Genomic DNA, 19,949 nt, shown 5'->3' with positions numbered 1-19,949 from the left:
TGGCTTATTGTTTTTGTGGAAACCATGATTAGTTCTGTAAATGTACCTATTCCACATCATTATTAGATGAAAAGCACTTATTCAATCCTGTGTACACGCACTTCAGGATCATAAACCTCAGGACACAAACTTAAACAACACACAATCATATCTAGATCTAAAAGAAATTTGAGCTTCTAAAGCAGAGCATTACATATGCACTAGATGGTTAATAGAATGGAAAGCACTATTCCTGAATAAATAACCAAGCAAACAACACACTACCAGCTGAACTACAAATCAGTGCTGTCAGAGAGAGAGTGGAGATAATAATATACACATGCACCACAGGAGTGTGTATTTATGGGTCCCAACTGTCCTCTCCTCTTTGTTTCACTTACAACCCCCCCCCCACACACACACACACACAGACAGACACACTCCACACTGTGGCAGCTCTGTATATCACCCTGACACTGATGTAGACCAGACTGTGGATTGTTTTCTTTGCTAGTTCCTCACCACAATGTGGTGCCAACCCTAGTGACTTGCCTCTCTGTCAGTCTATAAACTGTAGGAAACTATCTTCCAAGGCAGCATCCAAATGGATGTGGGACCTCATAAGTGACTGATTTGAAACATTCAACATAGACAATAAGGGCTGGGCGATATGGCCAAAAATGTTTTCACAATATTATTTTATATATTGTTCAATATCGATATCTATCATGATATCATCTTGGTTACTTTCGTAACCTCCGTTCCCTGATGGAAGGAACGAGACGTTGTGTCGATGTAGTGACACTAGGGGTCACTCTTGGGAGCCCCAAACACCTCTGCTTTTTTAAAAAAAAGGCAAATGAGAATTGGCGAGTTGAATTTGCATACCACTCCCCCGGACATACAGGTATAAAAGGAGCTGGTATGCAACCACTCATTCAGGTTTTGTGCTGAGGAGCCGAGACCAGGTCAGTGTTGTGGCATGAGGGACACAACGTCTCGTTCCCTCCATGAGGGAACGGAGGTTACGAAAGTTATCAGGACGATCCCTATCTGTCACTCACTCGACGTTGTGTCGATGTAGTGACACTAGGGGTCCCTATGCAAAACACCACAACTATCTGAACTGTGTTACGTGAACTGGTGGTGTGTGACGGGCAGGCCGCTGTGTGCCTCGTAGCCAGCACACCAGGCCATCATGTAACCTCCCCCAACGATCTTATGAGCGTCGAATGGTCCATCAGGAACAAGTCGACTGCCCAACTATAGGGACAGGTTAGCCCAGCCGAGGCCTCTTTCCCTCTCTTTTCTCCCCAAAAAGAGCAGAATTTGTTAACTGACTGGGAGCCATAAGTGTCTGCGTCGGGGGGTGTCCCTCCCAAGGGGAAGACACCGCGGAGACCACACTCCGCCCAAAAGTGGGGGGGGGGTGGTATTTTGAGTGGAATACATCACATAGTCTTACCGAGTCTTGTCGGAAGTATGTCATGTGGAGAGGTCCCATGGTAGGTCCTACCTGAAGGGGCAAGAGTTTCTACATAGCATGGCGACCGGGGGCAGAGGTTAGACACAGTTTGCCGACAGGGAAATTATTTTGCATAAAATATCACATGGGGTCACCTTCGGGGATCCAGCACATGTGGAGCACCTACCTCAGTACAGGGGCTCATTAGCACACATACTGGGCCGGTCAGCAAGTTTCTCCGCAAACTCAACTGCCAGAGGTATAAGGAGGAAAGTCATCCAGGGATTACAGTCTGTGAACACAACTGGGAGTCAACAGCGCACGTCTTCACCTCAAGGGAGGGGAAAGGCACTATGCGCAAGCGGTACACCCGTCCAGCTGTCCCGGAAGTTACCTGCTCGTGCTTGCCAATACACGGGATGAGACCAGCTCAACCTGGAGATTGTAGAACCTCGCAAAGGTGTTGGGTGTTGCCCAGCCCGCTGCTCTGCAGATATCTGCCAAAGAGGTGCCACTGGCCAGGGCCCAGGAGGCCACCACACTCCTGGAAGAGTGGGCTCGTAACGGGAGCGTAGACTGCCTTGACGGTTGATGTATGCTGCCGTTGCTGTGTTGTCCATCCGGACTAACACGTGCTTGCCCTGGATCAATGGCCGGAACCTCTGCAGGCTGAACAGTACTGCCAACAACTCTAGGCAGTTGATATGCCAATGCAGCTGTGGGCCCGTTGCCGGACCCCAGCCCGTCTTGGAGGCGTCTGTTGAATCCACGACGTGACTGGAGACATTGCTCTAGGGGAACCCCTGCCCGTAGAAATGCAAGGTCGGTCCAAGGGCTGAAGAGGCGGCAACAGATCGGTGTGATGGTCAAGCGATGTGTCCCACGGCACCGTGCCCATCTTGGGACTCGAGTCTGAAGCCAGTGCTGAAGCGGTCTCATATGCATCAACCCGAGCAGTGTGGAAGCCATATGCCCCAGCAGCCTCTGAAAAAGTTTCAGTGGAACCGCTGTACTCTGGCTGAACACCTTCAGACAGTTCAGCACCTACTGCGCGCTGTCGTTCGTGAGGCGCACTGTCATCGAGACTGAGTCCAACTCCAAACCGAGAAAAGAGATGCTCCGAAATGGGGAGAGCTTGCTCTTTTCCCAGTTGACCCGAAGCCCTAGTCGGCCGAGGTGCTGGAGCACGAGGTTCCTGTGTGTGCACAGCAACTCTCGAGAGTGAGCTAGGATTAGCCAGTTGTCAAGATAGTTGAGGATGCGGATGCCCACTTCCCTTAGCAGGGCAAGGGCTGCCTCTGCGAAATTCGTGAAGACATGAGGGAACAAGGACAGGCTGAAGGGGAGGACCTTGTACTGGTATGCCTGGCCTTCGAAGGCAAACCGCAGGAAGGGTCTGTGTCGAGGTAAGACCGAGACATGGCAGTACGCGTCCTTCAGGTCACCGCCGCGAACCAATCTTGATGCCGGACGCTCATTAGAGTGCGTTTTTGTGTCAGCATCTTGGACGGGAGTCTGTGCAAAGCCTGGTTCAGTACTCGCAGGTCCAGGATTGGCCGCAACCCACCATCTTTCTTCGGTACGATAAAGTAAGGGCTGTAGAACCCTTTCTTCATCTCGGCTGGAGGGACAGGCTCTATCGTGCCCTTGCGCAGAAGGGTAGCGACTTCCGCACGCAAGGTAGCGCCGTTCTTGCCCTTCACCGAGGTGAAGCGGACGCCGCTGAACCTGGGCGGGTGCCTGGCGAACTGAATCACGTAGCCGAGTCGGATGGTCCGGGTCAGCCATCGCGACAAGTTGGAAAGCACGAGCCATGCGCCCAAACTCCGGGCGAGGTGGACCAAGGGAATGATCACGTTGGACGTACCGGTGGGTGGGGCCTCATGGCGGGGCGGAGCTCGAGGTGCCACGTCGAGAGGACTCGAGCCCCTTGGCCGTGCTGAGTCCAGGGACATTGAAGCACTTACCTGGCTCCTGCCGCCCACCATAAGACTGGCCGAGGAGGAGGGAGGTGGAATCTCGTCCCCGTAGTCCACTGGAACCAATCCCGTGTGGACGTGTTTGTGCCACAGCTGGGCGCACAGAGGCGAGGGGTCCGCCGCTGGAGCACCATACCTGCCAAAATGGGACGGTGGACGGTGGTCGCGATGACGGCCGTATGCACCGGATATGTGACCCAGGAGACGAGGGAACCATTCCTTTGTCAGGCTTTTGTGTGCCGCAGCCTCCTGTGCATGCGGCGACAAAAGATTCCCCTCCCGGCCCTCCACCGGGGGATGGACTGGTCTGTCGACCAGCCCCAGAGAAGTGGGTCTCCCCCAGGGGCGTTCTCTGCACTCTATGGGTGCAGAGGGGGAGAAGCCGCTGAAATGCGCCGTAAATCCAGCAGTTTTGAGGTGCGTCTTTGGAGGGAATTGAATTCAGTGCACTGAATACAACCGCTCGGCTCCGATCTGAATGAGTGGTTGCATACCCGTATGTCCGGGGGAGTGGCATGCAAATTCCACTCGCCAATTCTCATTGGTCTTTTTTAAAAAAAGCAGAGGTGTTTTGGGCTCCAAAGAGTGACCCCTAGTGTTACTACATCGACACAACGTTGAGTGAGTGACAGATAGGTAAACAATTCTTTCTTTCTTTCTTTCTTTTTTTTATTTCTAAGTTGGCAGAATAAAAAAATAAAAAAATAAATAAATCCTACACAGTCAAAATAGTCTCTGCGAAACTGCACTGGGGGCCCAGATTCAGCCAAAGCAGTGGGGTCTGAGGGATCTTCAACCAAAACATTAAAATGTTTATAGAGTTTATCAATCAAGTGCAGTTGGATATGAATGTTAAAAGATCATCTATTCGTTTTGAAGCATAATGGCAGCAGGCCAGTATTTGTTTGAATATTTTTGCATTCAAATTATATATTTTTATAATTCTTTACATTCAGATACTCAAGTATGGGGGCACAAAAGCCCTTGTGACTGAATGTAATAAAGTCTGAATGGACCATTTTTATATTATCATTAAAGTGAGAAAGACTAGGCTACCAACTGTTTTATTGTCTTTCCTTGACATCCATGCCAGAGATGATGACATCTGATAAATTTTCACAAAATTAAAACAGAAATCTTTTTGTTTATTATTAAAGGCTCATAACATGCTGATTAATAAAGCAAAATTTAGAAGGAAACAAAGCGTTATGGTCTAAAGGCACTTTGGAACCATGTTAACTTATGCAGCGCCTTATGTCTACTTACATGCGAGGAAAAGAGGCAATGTGTGTGGAGCAGGACAGGGCATAACTGAAGCGAGTTCGGTGCTAGAGAAAAATATTCAAGAATACAGCACAGAAAGACCAGAGCTGGTGTACACAGCACTGTTGTTTTGCTGCGCTGCTCACTTGAGACGATGAGAGTGCGCAACCGTCATCATGATGTCTTGACGGTGTAGCCTAATCGTTAGCAAGGAAGCTAATGTTAGCAACTTCTTACAGTCTGAGCAAGCCAAACTGCTTGTGTATTTAGCGACACACACCTAATTGTCTATATGTACAACATAGGCTAAATACTGAAAATTACTCAAAAGCTTTTTATCGTGATACATATCGAGAATATTTTATCGCCTAGCCCTATAGACAATAACTCCATTAATGTTCACAAGTGGCCGGTGAAGCACAAGAGAAACTCTACTTACGCTCACAATTGATTCCAAAATATTGCAACAGTGCCTGCCCACTTTTTCAGCCATCTTGGTTCAGAAGTATTTTCTAGTTTTATTTATTTATTTATTTTTCCAAAGGGATTTCATAAAATCCTTCATAAATGAGTTCTAAGCCATGAACCAAATCAACCAGCTTCAAGGTAAATCATAACCTTACAAACTTTGATTTGAAGCAAAAAGACAAAAGGACAAAATACTGTATACTTAACATCTTTAATAAGGGAATTAACTACAGTCTCTTGAAGCATTGCAAATCACATAATCAAAAAAAAAATAAATAAATAAAAAAAATAAAATAAAATATTGATTTAAAGTTGTTGATTAAAAAAATATAAATAATGCATTTTTACTTCCATTGCAAAATTTATAGATATATGCAAATATATACAGTAAGTTGTTTGAAAGGGTTATAATTAATACATTTAATTAATAAAACTAAAAAAAAAAACATTATTATACATATATACTCTCTCTATATATTTTGAGTAAGATACTGATATGAGCATTTTGCTAAATTAACACTATACTCTAATACTCAAAAAAGTAAATAATAAACAATTAATGGGTGCAATAATGCATTTTTAATAGTATTTTTAACTATTCTCTAAAATATAATTAAGTAGTAAATAAAATAAATATTTACAATATACGTGATTATTTTTCTCAATTTTTCTTGAATGAAAATCTCAATTAAACATATATTACAATATTTCATGATTAAAAAAAAAAAATCACAGATGTGAAAGTGAAAAATGTGAAAAAAGAGAATATAATCAATGTGAACCAAATTACTGCTTGATTCAGTCTGTGAAAATTACGTAAAAGTATTAACTGCCCACTTGCAGGCTTTCGGTCATTCATAAAAACACCTGACAACCACAATTCATTCATTAACAACCAGAATGATTATCTGTGATGAAACAAAATGTCAAAATCATAAATAACACCGTGTCTGGGTCAGAACCAGAGCACGCAGCAGTGAAGTAGCAGCCAATCAATCAATGGCCTGTGTGTTGAGCAGTTTGATTGATTAGGAAACAGATTTTTCCCTGCATGTTTCTGGCTCTGGGCCCCGTATGGGGGCACTGCTGCTGGTGTAGGCTTTCCAAACCATTACCCAGACCCGATAAATGACGGACCCATGCTTACTGCTGACCTGACGGGTCGCTGAAGCAGAAGAACCCAGAAGAACATGTGCTGTGGTCCAGATAACTGAAGTAAATATGAATACATTAAAGGTGAAGTAAGTCATTTTAATCCAATACACTTTTTGTCAAATTCCGTGAATATCTCTTCACGGTCCACTAGCTGTCCGTTCTGTGTGTGCACTGAAAAAACAGAATTGGTGTTTGTACACAGCCCTGGCTCTGTAAATGGGAAAATAAACAAAGTGGATCGGACCGATCCACAAAACATTATTGCGCATGCATGAATTTGGGGGGCAGAGCTTCTAAGGATCACTGAAGGGAGGGGTGTGTTTGTTTGGCTTTTAATTTCAAATATCAACAGTCTTTCTCAGGAATCAATTACTCCACCTTTAAGGAAAGCTCAATGGAGAAAGCAAGTTGGCTTGTTCAACCTTAAAATGAGGATCTATTAGACTCATAAAGCATGTGAACTTGTGAATAATTTGAAAAATGTTATTGCTCAGAGGCTGCCCTTTTATATTTAGGAACTTAATGCAGTTCTCAGGTAGTGTATGTTACCATACATTTAGTCTCAGATGTTTTATGTATGGATGGATGTATGTATGGATTTATATATGCATGTATGTATGTATGGATGGATGTATGTATGGATTTATATATGCATGTATGTATGTATGGATGGATGGATAGACCACTAAAAAATTGTGTCTGTTTGTGTGTGGTCGTACAGAATCACACAAACTAATGATTTCACAGCAGCTAAAAGCTTAAAGTTTCCACTTTAAAGTAAATATTAGAAAGCTTCCAGTGAAACCAGCTGATCCACCCTCTAAATGAAGCCAAAAAGCTCTCACTCCACTGAGCAAAGCTAGCAAATGGCTCATCTACTGTGTTGGAGGTTTGTGTACATGATGTAAACATGAAGATCACAGAGATGGAGCCATGGCACTTCTGAACGCGCTGAGGGGAGGGTATGTTTGCACTCTTCAAATTTGTAATTAACCAGCATTGAACCACACTCACTATTCAAACTGCTGTCCTTGATGACTTCTGAGAGAGCAGAGGGAAAATAATAGAGATAGACAGAGAAAACAGACAAACACAGCAAGTGAAAGAGAGAAAAACACAGAGATACGAGTTATGCTTCACTATATGAACTCAATCAGAGCAGTTAGTGAATAAACATCTGACTTACTGTATCACTGAAGTCTGAAGTCTTTACTTTCAGTCATGTCCAACTTGAAATGAAGTAAGAACTGCTAATTCATTGTTGTATACATGTATACATAAGGTTTGTGAAACTTGAATCCGTATCCGTACGGATTGGATGCTCATACCACCGTGTGGAAGGTTGGGGCTACTTGAATTTGTATTTATACAGCATTAAATGTCGTTTTGTCTATATGTGTGTGTGCGTGGAGCTCTGTGTGTGTTATTAGGTCTGGGATTGTGTGTGTATATGTTTGCTCATCTGTGTGTGTGTGTGTGTGTGTGTGTGTGTGTGTGTGTGTGTGTGTGTGGGTGGGTGGGTGGGTGGGTGGGTGGGTGGTTTTGGGTGGTATACGAGGACATTTTTTTTTGGTTACAAACTGGTAATAACAAGGGTATTATGCTATAAATGTGGATTATGAGGACACTTCTAGTGTCCCCATAATTCAAATCTCTTAAAAAACATACTAAACAATTATTTTATTTTTTATTTTTTTTGAAAATGTAAAAATGCAGAAAGTTTTTTGTGAGGGTTATGTTTAGGGGTAGGGTTCAAATTAAATCAAATCAAATCAAATCACTTTATTGTCACTCAACCAGTGGGTGAAAGTCTTGGGTGCAGTTCCGAATCTGTCATGGAGTCGGCTGGTGTGGATCCTGATGCGGCAATACCACCTGCCTGATGGTAGCCTGTGAGAGCAGCCCATGGCTCAGGTGGCTTGAGTCTCTGATGATTCTCCGAGCTTTTTTCACACACCGCCTGGTGTAGATGTCCTTGAGGGAGGGAAGCTCACCTCCGATGATGTGTCTGGCAGTTCGCACCACCCTTTGCAGAGCTTTGCGGTTGAGTGCAGTGCTGTTGCTGTAACAGGCGGTGATGCAGCCAGTCAGGATGCTCTCTATAGTGCTGGTGTAGAACTGTGTGAGGATGTGGTGGTTCATTCCAAACTTTCTGAGCCATTTCAGGAAGAGAGGTGCTGGTGAGCCTTCTTCACAATGGCCTCAGTGTGGAAGGGCCATGTGAGTTCCTCAGTGATGTGGACACCCAGGAACTTGAAGCTGCTGACTCTTTCCACCGGTGCTCCATTGATGGTGATGGGGCTGTGTTCTCTGTCTTTTCTCCTGAAGTCCACCACAAGCTCCTTGGTCTTACTGACATTGAGGGAGAGGTTGTGCTCCTGACACCAGCGTGTCAGAGTGTGCACATCCTCTCTGTAGGCTGTTTCATCATTGTCAGTGATCAGACCTACCACCATCGTATCATCAGCAAACTTGATGGCATTGGAGCTGTGTGTTGCCAAACAGTCATGTGTGTACAGAAAATACAGAAGTGGGTTGAGAACACAGTGATGAGGAGATGTTGCTGCCCATTCTAACCACCTGGCGTCTACCTGACAAGAAGTCCTGGATCCAGCTGCACAGTGAGCTTTTTAAGCCCAGAGCCCGGAGTTTCACATCAAGCTTGGTGGGCACTATGGTGTTGAATGCTGAGCTGTAGTCTACAAACAGAATTCTCACATATGTGTTCCTTTTTTCAAGGTGGGAGAGAGCAGTGTGTAGTGTAGATGCAATGGCATCATCAGTGGAGCGGTTGTTGCAGTAAGCAAACTGCAGTGAGTCCAGTGAGGCAGGCAGCACAGAGCAGATGTAATCTCTGATTAGTCTCTCAAAGCATTTGCTGATGATGGGGGTCAGAGCCACAGGACGCCAGTCATTTAAGCAAGTGATTTTGGATTGCTTTGGTACAGGCACAATGGTGGACATTTTAAAGCATGTGGGGACCACAGATAAGGAGAGGAAAAGGTTGAAAATGTCCGTAAAAACATCAGCCAGTTTGTTCACGCACACTCTGATGACACAGCCTGGAATGCGTCTGGACCTGCGGCTTTACGGATATTCACCAATCGGAAGGATTGGGTTACATCCGCTACAGTGATGGAGAGTGAATTAACCTCTGTAGCTTCAGCCGCGGGACCTCTCTCCACGAGGGCGGTGTTATTTCCCTCGAAACGAGCATAAAAAGTATTAAGCTCATCCAGAAGAGAGGCAGCGGTGTTCACGGCTGAGTTTTTATTCCCTTTAAGTCCATGATGATATTAATTCCCTGCTACATGCTTCTAGAGTTGGTGGTGTTGAACTGTCCTTCAATCTTGTCCCTGTACTGGCGTTTGGCTGGTCTGATAGTTTTGCGGAGGGCATAACTGGTTTGTTTATGCTCCTCAGCATTCCCAGAATTAAAAGCGGAGGTCTGCACATTAAGCGCAGCATGAACATCCCTATTAATCCACAGTTTCTGGTTGGGGTAGATCCGTATATTTTTGGTCAGCACTACATCCTCTACGCACTTCCTGATGAAACACGTTATGGTATCAGCGTAGACCTCGATGTCGTCATCAGAGAAGGACCGGAACATCTCCCAGTCTGCGTTAGGGTTAGGGGATAGAATCTATAGTTTGTACAGTATAAAAATCATTATGTCTATGGAGAGTCCTCATAAGGATAGCCACACCAACATGTGTGTGTGTGTGTGTGTGTGTGTGCGCGCGCGCGTGTATAAAGCTGTGACATGACTTTGTGTATGTATTTGTAAAAAGCTGTGTGTATGTGTGTGTGTGTGTGTGTGTGTGTTTGTATAGAGCTGTCCTCTCTCTCCAGGTGTGTGTCCATTCAGACAGCTCTTGCGGTGAGTGTATCTCTGCTCAATTCTGCAGCCTGTGAGGGGTCGTCTGGCCTTTCACCCCTTTTTCAGAGCTTAGCAACATACGCCAGTGGAATACAGACCCAGAACTACCCCCTACAACCTTTCTACTCTCAACCCAATACCCTAAATCACATTTACAGCAAGCCAAGAATACTGAGCTTCGCCATCATGGCCGGTCTGTGGATGTGTGTGATTGTTGTGGCTAATGCGGGAGGTTATTTAATTAATATGCTGGTTTTACTCCGAGTGACAGGCATCATCTCTCACCCTGAGGGTCAGATCTAATTCGACTCAGCAGCCAGAGAGAGATAGTAGAATTGGTCCACACACAAATACACACACATATATGTAGACACTTATACACAAACAGAGTGATTATTTGGACTGCCTTCAGGCAGGGTCAAAGTAATAAACCCAGCTGTGCATAGACAGATACAGGGAATGAGAGAAAGTGAGTGAGAAAGCTAGAAAGACATAGTCTGTGTTCATAATAGCACAGCCCTGTACTGTTAGTACATTTTCTGCAGTATGTACAGTAGTTTGTTGCACTGCATAGTATTTAAATGTTCTGTATGTATGGAATACCTGTTTACCTACTACATTTACCAAAAAGAAAGAAAGAAAGAAAGAAAGAAAGGAAAGATAGAAACACAACTTTCACATGTCCACACTCATGTGTTTTCATAAAAATAAAAAAATAAAACATTGATTCTGCTCATTTTACACCTCTGATTCAGACTAGAATGGCATTTTCCTCCACTGAAAAAAAGTTTTGAAAACGTTCTCCATAAGCGCATACTTTGGAAAACCATGATGTTCTATAACTGAATACAGCGTTTTCAAACTTAGACGTATTAATATGGATGTGGCCTTGGCTCGTTTGGACATTCTGTCAACATAAGTCTATGTGATTTGTCAGAGTTTTGATCATCGGCTTTGCGGAAATCATAATTCCTATTCATTAGAAAAGTCATAGCAACCCGAGAAAGAACAGCTTGAAGATCTGTACCAAGTTTGGTAGATGTCACTCGAAAGCTTTAGGAGGAATTACAAATGGAAATGTACTAAAGTGTAGAACAGTATCTTGGCTTTTTTAAGCTAACATTAATTGTATTTATTTCAGAATTATAAATTGACACTATTCACTTAATTAAGTATGATTGCAGTGAAGTAATTTGACTAATTAATGAGGTCATGTGAAAACAATGAGGTAGTGTTTGAAATGTTAACTGTTGAATAATGCATGCTGTTTCACATACTGTTAAAAAAAAGTAACAAGTATACAGTGTAAACTGCGTAGTATGCAGTAAGCAGTACACCAGTATTCCATTCTGAATACAGCCAGAGAGATTAGGACAACTGATAAAGACAGAAAGCTGAACTTCCTTTAAGACACATTGATAACTCTCTGGGTCCAAATCCACCAATGAGTAAGATAAAACCAGAAGAAGGTGGGGCAGTTTGGTACCAGATGGCCATAAACAAAAATAAACTAATGAACATTAAAGAATACTTATTACCCCAGGTTGCCTGGGCTGGTAATATCAACACTGAGGAATTTATGGAAACTTTATAAGAATGCAGTTGTGCGTGTGCATTTTTTTGTGCATCTATGTTCAGAGTGCAATATATTACCCAATCAAAAGCATTTATGGGAACTCACAGATCAAAGCCATAGTAATTTGTGGTGACTTGCTGTGCACGAAATCGTTAATCCGCTAACGTTGTGGCTTTTAAAAACTGTGGCCACATCCGCCAGACAGATGCACACAGTTTAATGAGTTTGTACCAGACACTGCACCCAACAAAACCTCAACAATCTTTAATCTTCAAAGTTTGATGAATTTATCACCTCTCCCAGATCGCTGAACATTCTAAAAGAAGGGAAAAAAAATCATTCATATCTCAACTGATTCTCCTAGACAGCAATGAGATTAAATGGAGAGCAAATGGACACTTTTGCTAAAGTCTTCTAGCTCTCCCCAGTAACCTCGTGTGTCCTATACGGCTTGAGAAGAGATATCAATTAAGTCTCATTTTATTTCCATTTTTGTAATTTTTTTTTTATTTTTTTAGGAGAAACATCTGAGACAAAGTTCATTACATGAAACATAACTGAGATCTTCAAGTCTCCTGAAATATGAAAGAGCAACCTCCGAACAATACATTCTTCCTATAGTTGAGTCTGAAGAGGTCTTTAAAAGGGGAATGTATGGACAACAATGTTCATCTCTCAGTTGATAAGAAGACCTTGCCTGAGGATGCCAATGCATTCAACAAACCACCACATGTGCTCCTAAAAGTTGGCCCTCCCTCAACAATAGCTGAGTAGCCAGACTAAAGTCAAGAGTCGTATCTGTTTATTGATCGAGGCAGATGGCTGTCAATAAATCTTATCATCTCTCAACAAGTTTGGTCCTGAGGGAGCCAATATGGCACTGGCCTTGAGTGAGGGCCGAATTGGCCAATCGCAGACCTTGAGAGGAGAATATGACTGTGGGCATTAAAAGAGAGCGGCTAAATACAGGAATGAAAGAGAATCTGTATGTGTGATAGCATTCTGAATCAGCTCAGATATCACAAACCAGGTCCACACAGACATAAACATTGAGGAGGACCTATATTTAAAATATTGGTCAATAGGGATGGGAATCATGAGAAACTGAATGATTCCGGTCTTCTTAACAATTCGATTTACAGCCCTTTTTATTAAATGGAACCGGTTCTAATAAGAATTGGTTCTCGGTTCCCATCCCTTCAGGTCAATCAATATAACATATGTGTTACTACTTGTTAATCAACAATGAAGGACAACAAATTTGACTTTTACCAAAACCCATTTCTCCACCTCACTAGCTCTCTCTCTCTCTCTCTCTCTCTCTCTCTCTCTCTCTCTCTCTCTCTCTCTCTCTTTCAGACACACATTCACATTCTCATAGTAATCCAGAGTAAGTCTACTAAAACTGAAAAGTCTGCTGCTTGAAAATTTTCTCAAATATGAAAAATCTGCACTTCTCACAACTCAAACCAGTGGAAGTTTATTAGTCCAAATTACTGCAGAACTGTACTAAGCTAAAGCCCCAGCTTAAAAAAACAACATATGTTGTGTTGTAATGTTGTGATATTTTGGATGCTGGTTCCCAGAATGATGGCCCTGCCAGGCTTCTAAACTGGATTAAACAGCAAGGCCACCTTGGTCAACCAACTTCAGCACCAAAGGTTTGCTGATGAACATCAGGTCTACGCTCCACCATCTAGACCAGCACCAAACCAGCACTATCCAACATAAACCAGAATTCATGCAAGTCTAAGCTGGTCTTTCATCAGGGGTGCTGTATAGCTAAGTGAGATACAACCCAGTTGCAACATATTTCCCATGACCTAAAACAAGATTAGTTTAAAAACATACTAATAATTACAGTATACTGTGAGCCCAAAATCAATCACATTTTAAACCTGAACGCTTACCCCGACAGATGTTCCCATTGTCCGGCTCGAATCCAGACTTGCAGGTGCAGCTCCCAATCGGAACCATCCAGTCCCCGTCACCATTACAATACAACTTTATCGGGACGTCCACTTCCTCCGAGTTTGGGATGCACATCCCTCGAGCAATCACAAGCGAGGTGCTCTCTGCCCCGGTCATGGTCTCAGGAAAGATTGCAAAGTTTTGCACCACGCTGGGACACTTTTTATAGAACACACGTACAGACAGCAGGGACATGCACGCGCCATAGTCCTGAAATGCCAAATAAAAGCCACTTTTGGACAGCGGACCGAAACTCCGCACCTCTGTGTTCACTTTCATCAACCTGCCACCAAAATCCACCTGGGAGAAGCTCTCGTCCGCCGCGATTGTGTCCACCTTGAGGTACGGAGCTTCCATCCAGAACGCTGTACCCTTGGTGGCGATCACGGAGTCTGTCTCATAGTAGTAGAGGTTGAATGTCTCCTTGCAGGATCCAGGAACCCGCGGGATGCTGCTGCAGTCTCGGACGGTGAATCGCATCTCCACGTAGATGCGTTGAGCTCCACGCCGAGCAATGAAGGTGGTGAGCAGCCAGTTGTTCTGGTTGGATTCAAAGACATTGCACACCTGGTATGTTCGGATGGTGTTGAGGTTCTCGTCATAGCCGCTGACTTCCTCCCACTAGAAGAGAAGAAAACAACAGAAGATTTTGAGCAACTTGTAGAAGAATACAAATTTAACAATGTTTAGCACCATTATTGGCACCAAAAAGAATTACGAAAATAAAGACAAACAGGTCCCCCAAACAATCGCCAATCTTCCACTGTCAGCCTGATCTCATGAAAATTATGTGACCATTGTCAAATTTTTGCAAACCAAAATTCATGCTGTATCACATGTTTGGCTGCAGTTTCCTAGTGTAATGTCCAGCGGGGGGTGCCAAAAACAAGTGAAATGATATCATAATCAGACAAGGTTTGTTGGTGAATTTTAGATGGATGTTTTAATGAGTAAAATGTACTACACTGACCTAAAACTTTAGCTTAAACCTAACCAATAGTTTCCTAAAAGATAAATGAGAGTTTAACAAAACCTACTGATAGTTTTTTAAAAGCAAATTCAACATAAAAATATGTTGATAAATAAAATAAAAAATTCTGAAGCAACCACATCATTTTGTGTTGTTTTATGTCACTTTGGTTTTACTTTCACGTTCGTTTTAGGCTTGAACCACAGCCTTCAAGGTTCAAAGTCCAAGACTCTATCAGGTGAGCTACCACACAAGCGTATCACTCAATAATAAGTGTGTAAATGAAGGTGGGTCTGTAATACACTCATTAAAATGTATAATTTTTCAAATAACGCATTAAAGTAAAAGTGTTCTGATATTATGTCATAGCAGAGTGTGAGTAAAAGAGTGAAAAATAAGTGTTTCATAAACAGTCATTATCAGCTATTGTACTCATGATTTGTGAAACTGTGATTCCCTATCTCTCACTCACTCGACGTTGTGTCGATGTAGTGACACTAGGGGTCACTCTTGGGAGCCCGAGACACCTCTGGTCTTTGATAAAAGGCCAATGATAATTGGCGAGTGGTATTTTCATGCCACTCTCCTGGACATACGGGTATAAAAAGAGCTGGTATGCAACCACTCATTCAGATTTTCTCTTCGGAGACAAACGGTCATGCTCACTGAGCTGAATTCCCACGACTGTTCATTCACCTCTGCTGGATCTGATGGTGCATTTCAGCGGCTTCTCCCTCCTCTGCACTGGTGCACTGCAGAGAATGCCCCTGGGCGCTTCGGCAGAAATAAGAGTATATTTCTCTAAAAGAGTATATTTCTCTAAAAGAGCGGCACACACGGAACGTCTTTTTAAAGATGCGTCTTTTTAAAGATGCCTTTCCGATTGTGTGTTATTCCTGGTTGTGCTCGTTATCTCTCGCCTTCTCATGGTCACGATCACTGTCTTTCGTGTCAGGGCACTGCTCACGTGGAGACAGTGTTCGTGGATGGTCATGTACTCATTGCGAGGACATGTCCATGGCAACGATGTGGTCACGGCTGGCCTTCGTAAGAAAGCAAGCCGCCCCAGAGGCTCCCCGCCTTGGTCCTTTTACCCACGGGTATGAGGCCAGCGCAGCTAGCACTGGGGGCAATTTGGGGACCCCAATGGGACCACCTCCGCCGGGTATCCCCCCGTGGACCTCCCATTCCCCAGCACGCTCGTCTGCCCCGATCGGGCTTCCAGATGAGCCTGCCGGCTCGTCTCACGGCGAGTTCGACCTCTTATTCGGAGCCCGCGAAAGTGATGAGCTCTCGAGTGCAGCATCAGAGAGCAGGCTCATCCAGTCGGATGTGGAAGCCTTTAGCTGGGCTCCTCCCTTCGGGGACGACTGCCCAGTCACAGGCTGACGCGGAGATGATGATATGCTTTCCCGGGCAGCCGCGAGTATCAGCTAGAGTGGAACCATCCGCTCTTCCCTGAACCATCACGGCTCGATGATTGGTTCCTGGGCTCGTGGCACTGCTCAAAGCCACACCCCGCCCCCGTTCCTTTCTTCCCGGAAGTTCCCCATGGCAGCACACCACGATGCAGTCGACGGTAAGTCCTTAGGGAAGCACGACCTGATCATCAGGTTCCTAAGAGGCGCCAGGAGGCTGAATCCCTCCAGACCATGCCTTGTTCCCTCATGGGACCTCTCTGTAGTTCTTCAGGGTCTACAGAGAGCCCCCTTTGAGCCTTTGCAATCAGCCGAGCTTAAGGCACTCTCCTTGAAGACTGCCCTCCTGACTGCGCTCACTTCCATCAAGAGGGTAGGAGACCTGAAAGCATTCTCTGTCAGCGAAACGTGCCTGGAGTTCGGTCCAAGCTACTCTCATGTGATCCTGAGACCCCGTCCGGGCTATGTGCCCAAGGTTCCCACGACCCCTTTTAGGGACTAGGTGGTGAACCTGCAAGTGCTGCCCCAGGAGGAGGCAGACCCAGCCCTGTCATTGCTGTGTTCGGTGCGCACTTTATGCATCTATTTGGATCGCACGCAGAGCTTTAGGATCTCTGAGCAGCTCTTTGTCTGCTTTGGTGCACAGCGGAAAGGAAGCACTGTCTCCAAGCAGAGCATTGCCCACTGGCTCATTGACGCCATAACTATGGCATATCACACCCAGGACATGCCGCCCCCGGTAGGGCTACAAGCCCATTCTACCAGGGGTGTAGCGGCCTCCTGGGCCCTGGCCAGGGGTGCCTCTCTAACAGACATTTGCAAAGCAGCAGGCTGGGCAACACCCAACACCTTTGCAAGGTTCTACAACCTCCGGGTGGAACCGGTTTCGTCCCAGGTAGTGGCACACAACACAAGCGGAGAAGCTCGGGATAGCCGGCCGTGTGTATCACTTGCACATAGCGCCTTCCACCTCCTTTTGAGCTGAAGACGTGTGCCATTAATTCCCAGTAGTGTTCACAAACTTTGTTCCCTGGTTGACTTCCTCCAAGCCCTGTGGCAGTCGAGTTTTTGGAGAGACTCGATGCCGGCCCAGTACACGTGCTAACTAAGAGTCCTGTTCTGGGGTAGGAGCTCCGCATGTGGCGGTTCCCTGTAAGGCTAACCCCATGCGATATATATCTTCCGCTAATTCGTTTCCCTGTTGGCAAACTGCGTCTTCCTTGGGCAGAGCCCCTCTGCCCCAGTCTCCATGTTTGTAGTAACTCCTCCCCCGTTGGGTAGGATCTACCTTGAAGACTCTCCACATGGTCGGAAAGACCATGTGATGTATATTTCCACTTAAATATCCCCCCCTCTCTTTGGGCGAGGTGTGGTCTCCGCGGTGTCTTCTCCTTTGGAGGGACACCCCCGACTAGACCTGGCGGCCCAGTCGGATAATCCCCCTTCTTTTTTAGGGAGTGGAAAAAAAGAAGGGGAAAAGAGGCCACAACTGGGTTAGCCTGTCTCTATCTTTTGGGTAGTCGACTTGTCCTGACACTCATAACTATGTTGGGGGAGGTTACGTGTCGACCTGGTGTGCTGGCTATGAGGCACATAGTGGTCTGCCCACCACACACCACCAGTTCACGTAACACAGTTCAGCCAGTTGTAGCGTTTCGTATAGGGACTCTTAGTGTCACTACATCGACACAACGTCGAGTGAGTGACAGATAGGGAACGTCATGGTTACTTGTGTAACCTCCATTCCCTGATAGAGGGAATGAGACGTTGTGTCCCTCCTGCCACAACGCTGAACTACCCGCTGAAATGGACGGACCTTGTCTCGGCTCCTCAGCATAAAACCTGAATGAGTGGTTGCATACCAGCTCCTTTTATACCCGTATGTCCGGGGGAATGGCATGCAAATATCAATTTTCATTGGCCTTTTATCAAAGACCAGAGGTATCTCGGGCTCCCAAGAGTGACCCCTAGTGTCACTACATCGACATAACATCTCGTTCCCTCCATCAGGGAACGGAGGTTACACAAGTAACCATGACGATATAATGCACAGTTGTTGAAGCGCCTCTAGTGTAAATTTAACCTGATAACTGCAGCAAAACTTTGAAGGTGTCACGTAAAAGTCAGTTAGCAAAAATTTTGTTATAGTAATGTTCATTATATGAGACTATGTTGTCCATTGTTCAGCCAAACAGGTAGTCCCACCCTAACTCTAACACCACTAACTGAACAAATGTTGCAGTGTTGGGCCATTCAAACAGGGCAATGTTTTGATAGCACCCCAGAGCAACAGTGTTTACACTTTTTGGGAAATCAACCTATGATTGGCTTACTTATAGTTGTCTCTAAGCATGAAGTTGGGATAGGGGAGTAGTAAGCACATACAGTATATTATACATATCTGTGTGTGCATCTTTGCATGCATATAAACCGTTTTATTTTCAGGTCAATGGTGTCAAATGTATCATTAACAATGACAGGGGGTGTTTGTACAAGTGAAATAACTTTAGAAATAACACTGCTAGTCCATTTGATACAATCAATGTTGAACCTTGGCCAAAACTCAAACAGGTTTATACTTTTCATAAAATATTTATACAAACTGAGTTCCCAGAAATCTCTCTAACCCTGTATTTCCAATCCAAAAAACCCTCTAAAAGCTTTTTAACACTATATCATTTGAAACTTTTTTTTTTTTTTCGTATCAAAATTATCAACTTTTTTATGGTGCTTTTATCATCTCTCTTCACAAGTTGATGAAAAGGTAGTTGAGGAAGCTGCTGCCATCTGCTTCTATTCTGGCCAAGTGCGGCCAACCACTTACTGTTATGATATTACCATATTATAAAATGTGGTGCGTAACAAATTTGCAATTATGCACTATCGAATTACATTTAGAATGAAGTGGAGCGGTATATGGCTGCCCTTCTTCAACCCTGTTAAAACAGCACCATTTGCAGATTTTGAAACATGGCACAGACTGAGAGAGAGAAAGAGAGAGATGGCAGGGAAGCAATTGAGTTCTAACTGCTGCTTAAGTGAGTTCCAATGATAGGAGAAAAGAGTATACTCTTGGAAAAAAAAAAAAAAAAGGTTCCAAAAACATTTTACAGTCACATGCCATAGAAGATCTTTATGAGTTCATATGATGCCATATGAGAACATTTCATAGTTCATATGATGTCACAAAACCTTCTTAAAATCCTTTAATCTCACAGAACCTTTTTAAATTCATATGATGTAATAACAGAGTCTTTTAAAATTCAGGCAAATTAAAATGATCTAATTATTCACTTACCCTGATGCCATCCCAGATGTGTATGTCTGTCTTTCTTCAGCAGAACACAAATTAAGATTTTTAGAAGAAGATAGAGCTCTGTCAGGTCATTATAATGCAAGTAAATGGGTGCCAGCATTTTGACGGTCCAAAAGTCACATTTAGGCAGCGTAAAAGTAATCCACATGACTCCAGTCAATCAATGAATGTCTTCTGAAGTGAATTAATAGGTTTATGTAAGAAAAAAAGGTGATAATTAAAAAGTTTTTAACTTTAAATTGGAGCTTCCGTCCAGGGCTCTGATGCTATTTAAAATGGCCGAACTCTCGAGTGATGTTCACACTTCTATTGTAAAGAAGCGCCGTTTCTGAATTTTCGTGTGAACTCGCCGATGCGCTTACGTCACGCGACAGCTACGTGATGTGTCAACTGCTGGCAGGAAGCACTTTTTAAAAGTTAATAACGTTTTAATTATCGATTGATTTTTTTACAAAAACGTATCGATTTGCTTCAGAAGACATTCATTGCTCGACTGGAGTCTCATG

At 44.2% G+C, this 19,949-nt stretch overlaps 1 protein-coding gene across 1 annotated transcript in view; it reads right to left on the bottom strand.

The window, feature by feature from the left end:
* The window catches only part of LOC127441099 (ephrin type-B receptor 1-B-like), a 421,097-nt gene that overhangs the window by 204,276 nt on the left and 196,872 nt on the right, over positions 1-19,949 (bottom strand). The window contains exon 3 of the mRNA XM_051698281.1: positions 13,679-14,360. Within this exon, the coding sequence (XP_051554241.1) occupies positions 13,679-14,360 (682 nt within the window). The remainder of the gene's footprint in view (positions 1-13,678; positions 14,361-19,949) is intronic.

This window comes from Myxocyprinus asiaticus, chromosome 5 (assembly GCF_019703515.2).
Source record: "Myxocyprinus asiaticus isolate MX2 ecotype Aquarium Trade chromosome 5, UBuf_Myxa_2, whole genome shotgun sequence".
Classification (NCBI taxonomy): domain Eukaryota; kingdom Metazoa; phylum Chordata; class Actinopteri; order Cypriniformes; family Catostomidae; genus Myxocyprinus; species Myxocyprinus asiaticus.
Note: the sequence above shows the minus strand (reverse complement) of the source record. Positions and strands in the feature narration are given on the sequence as shown.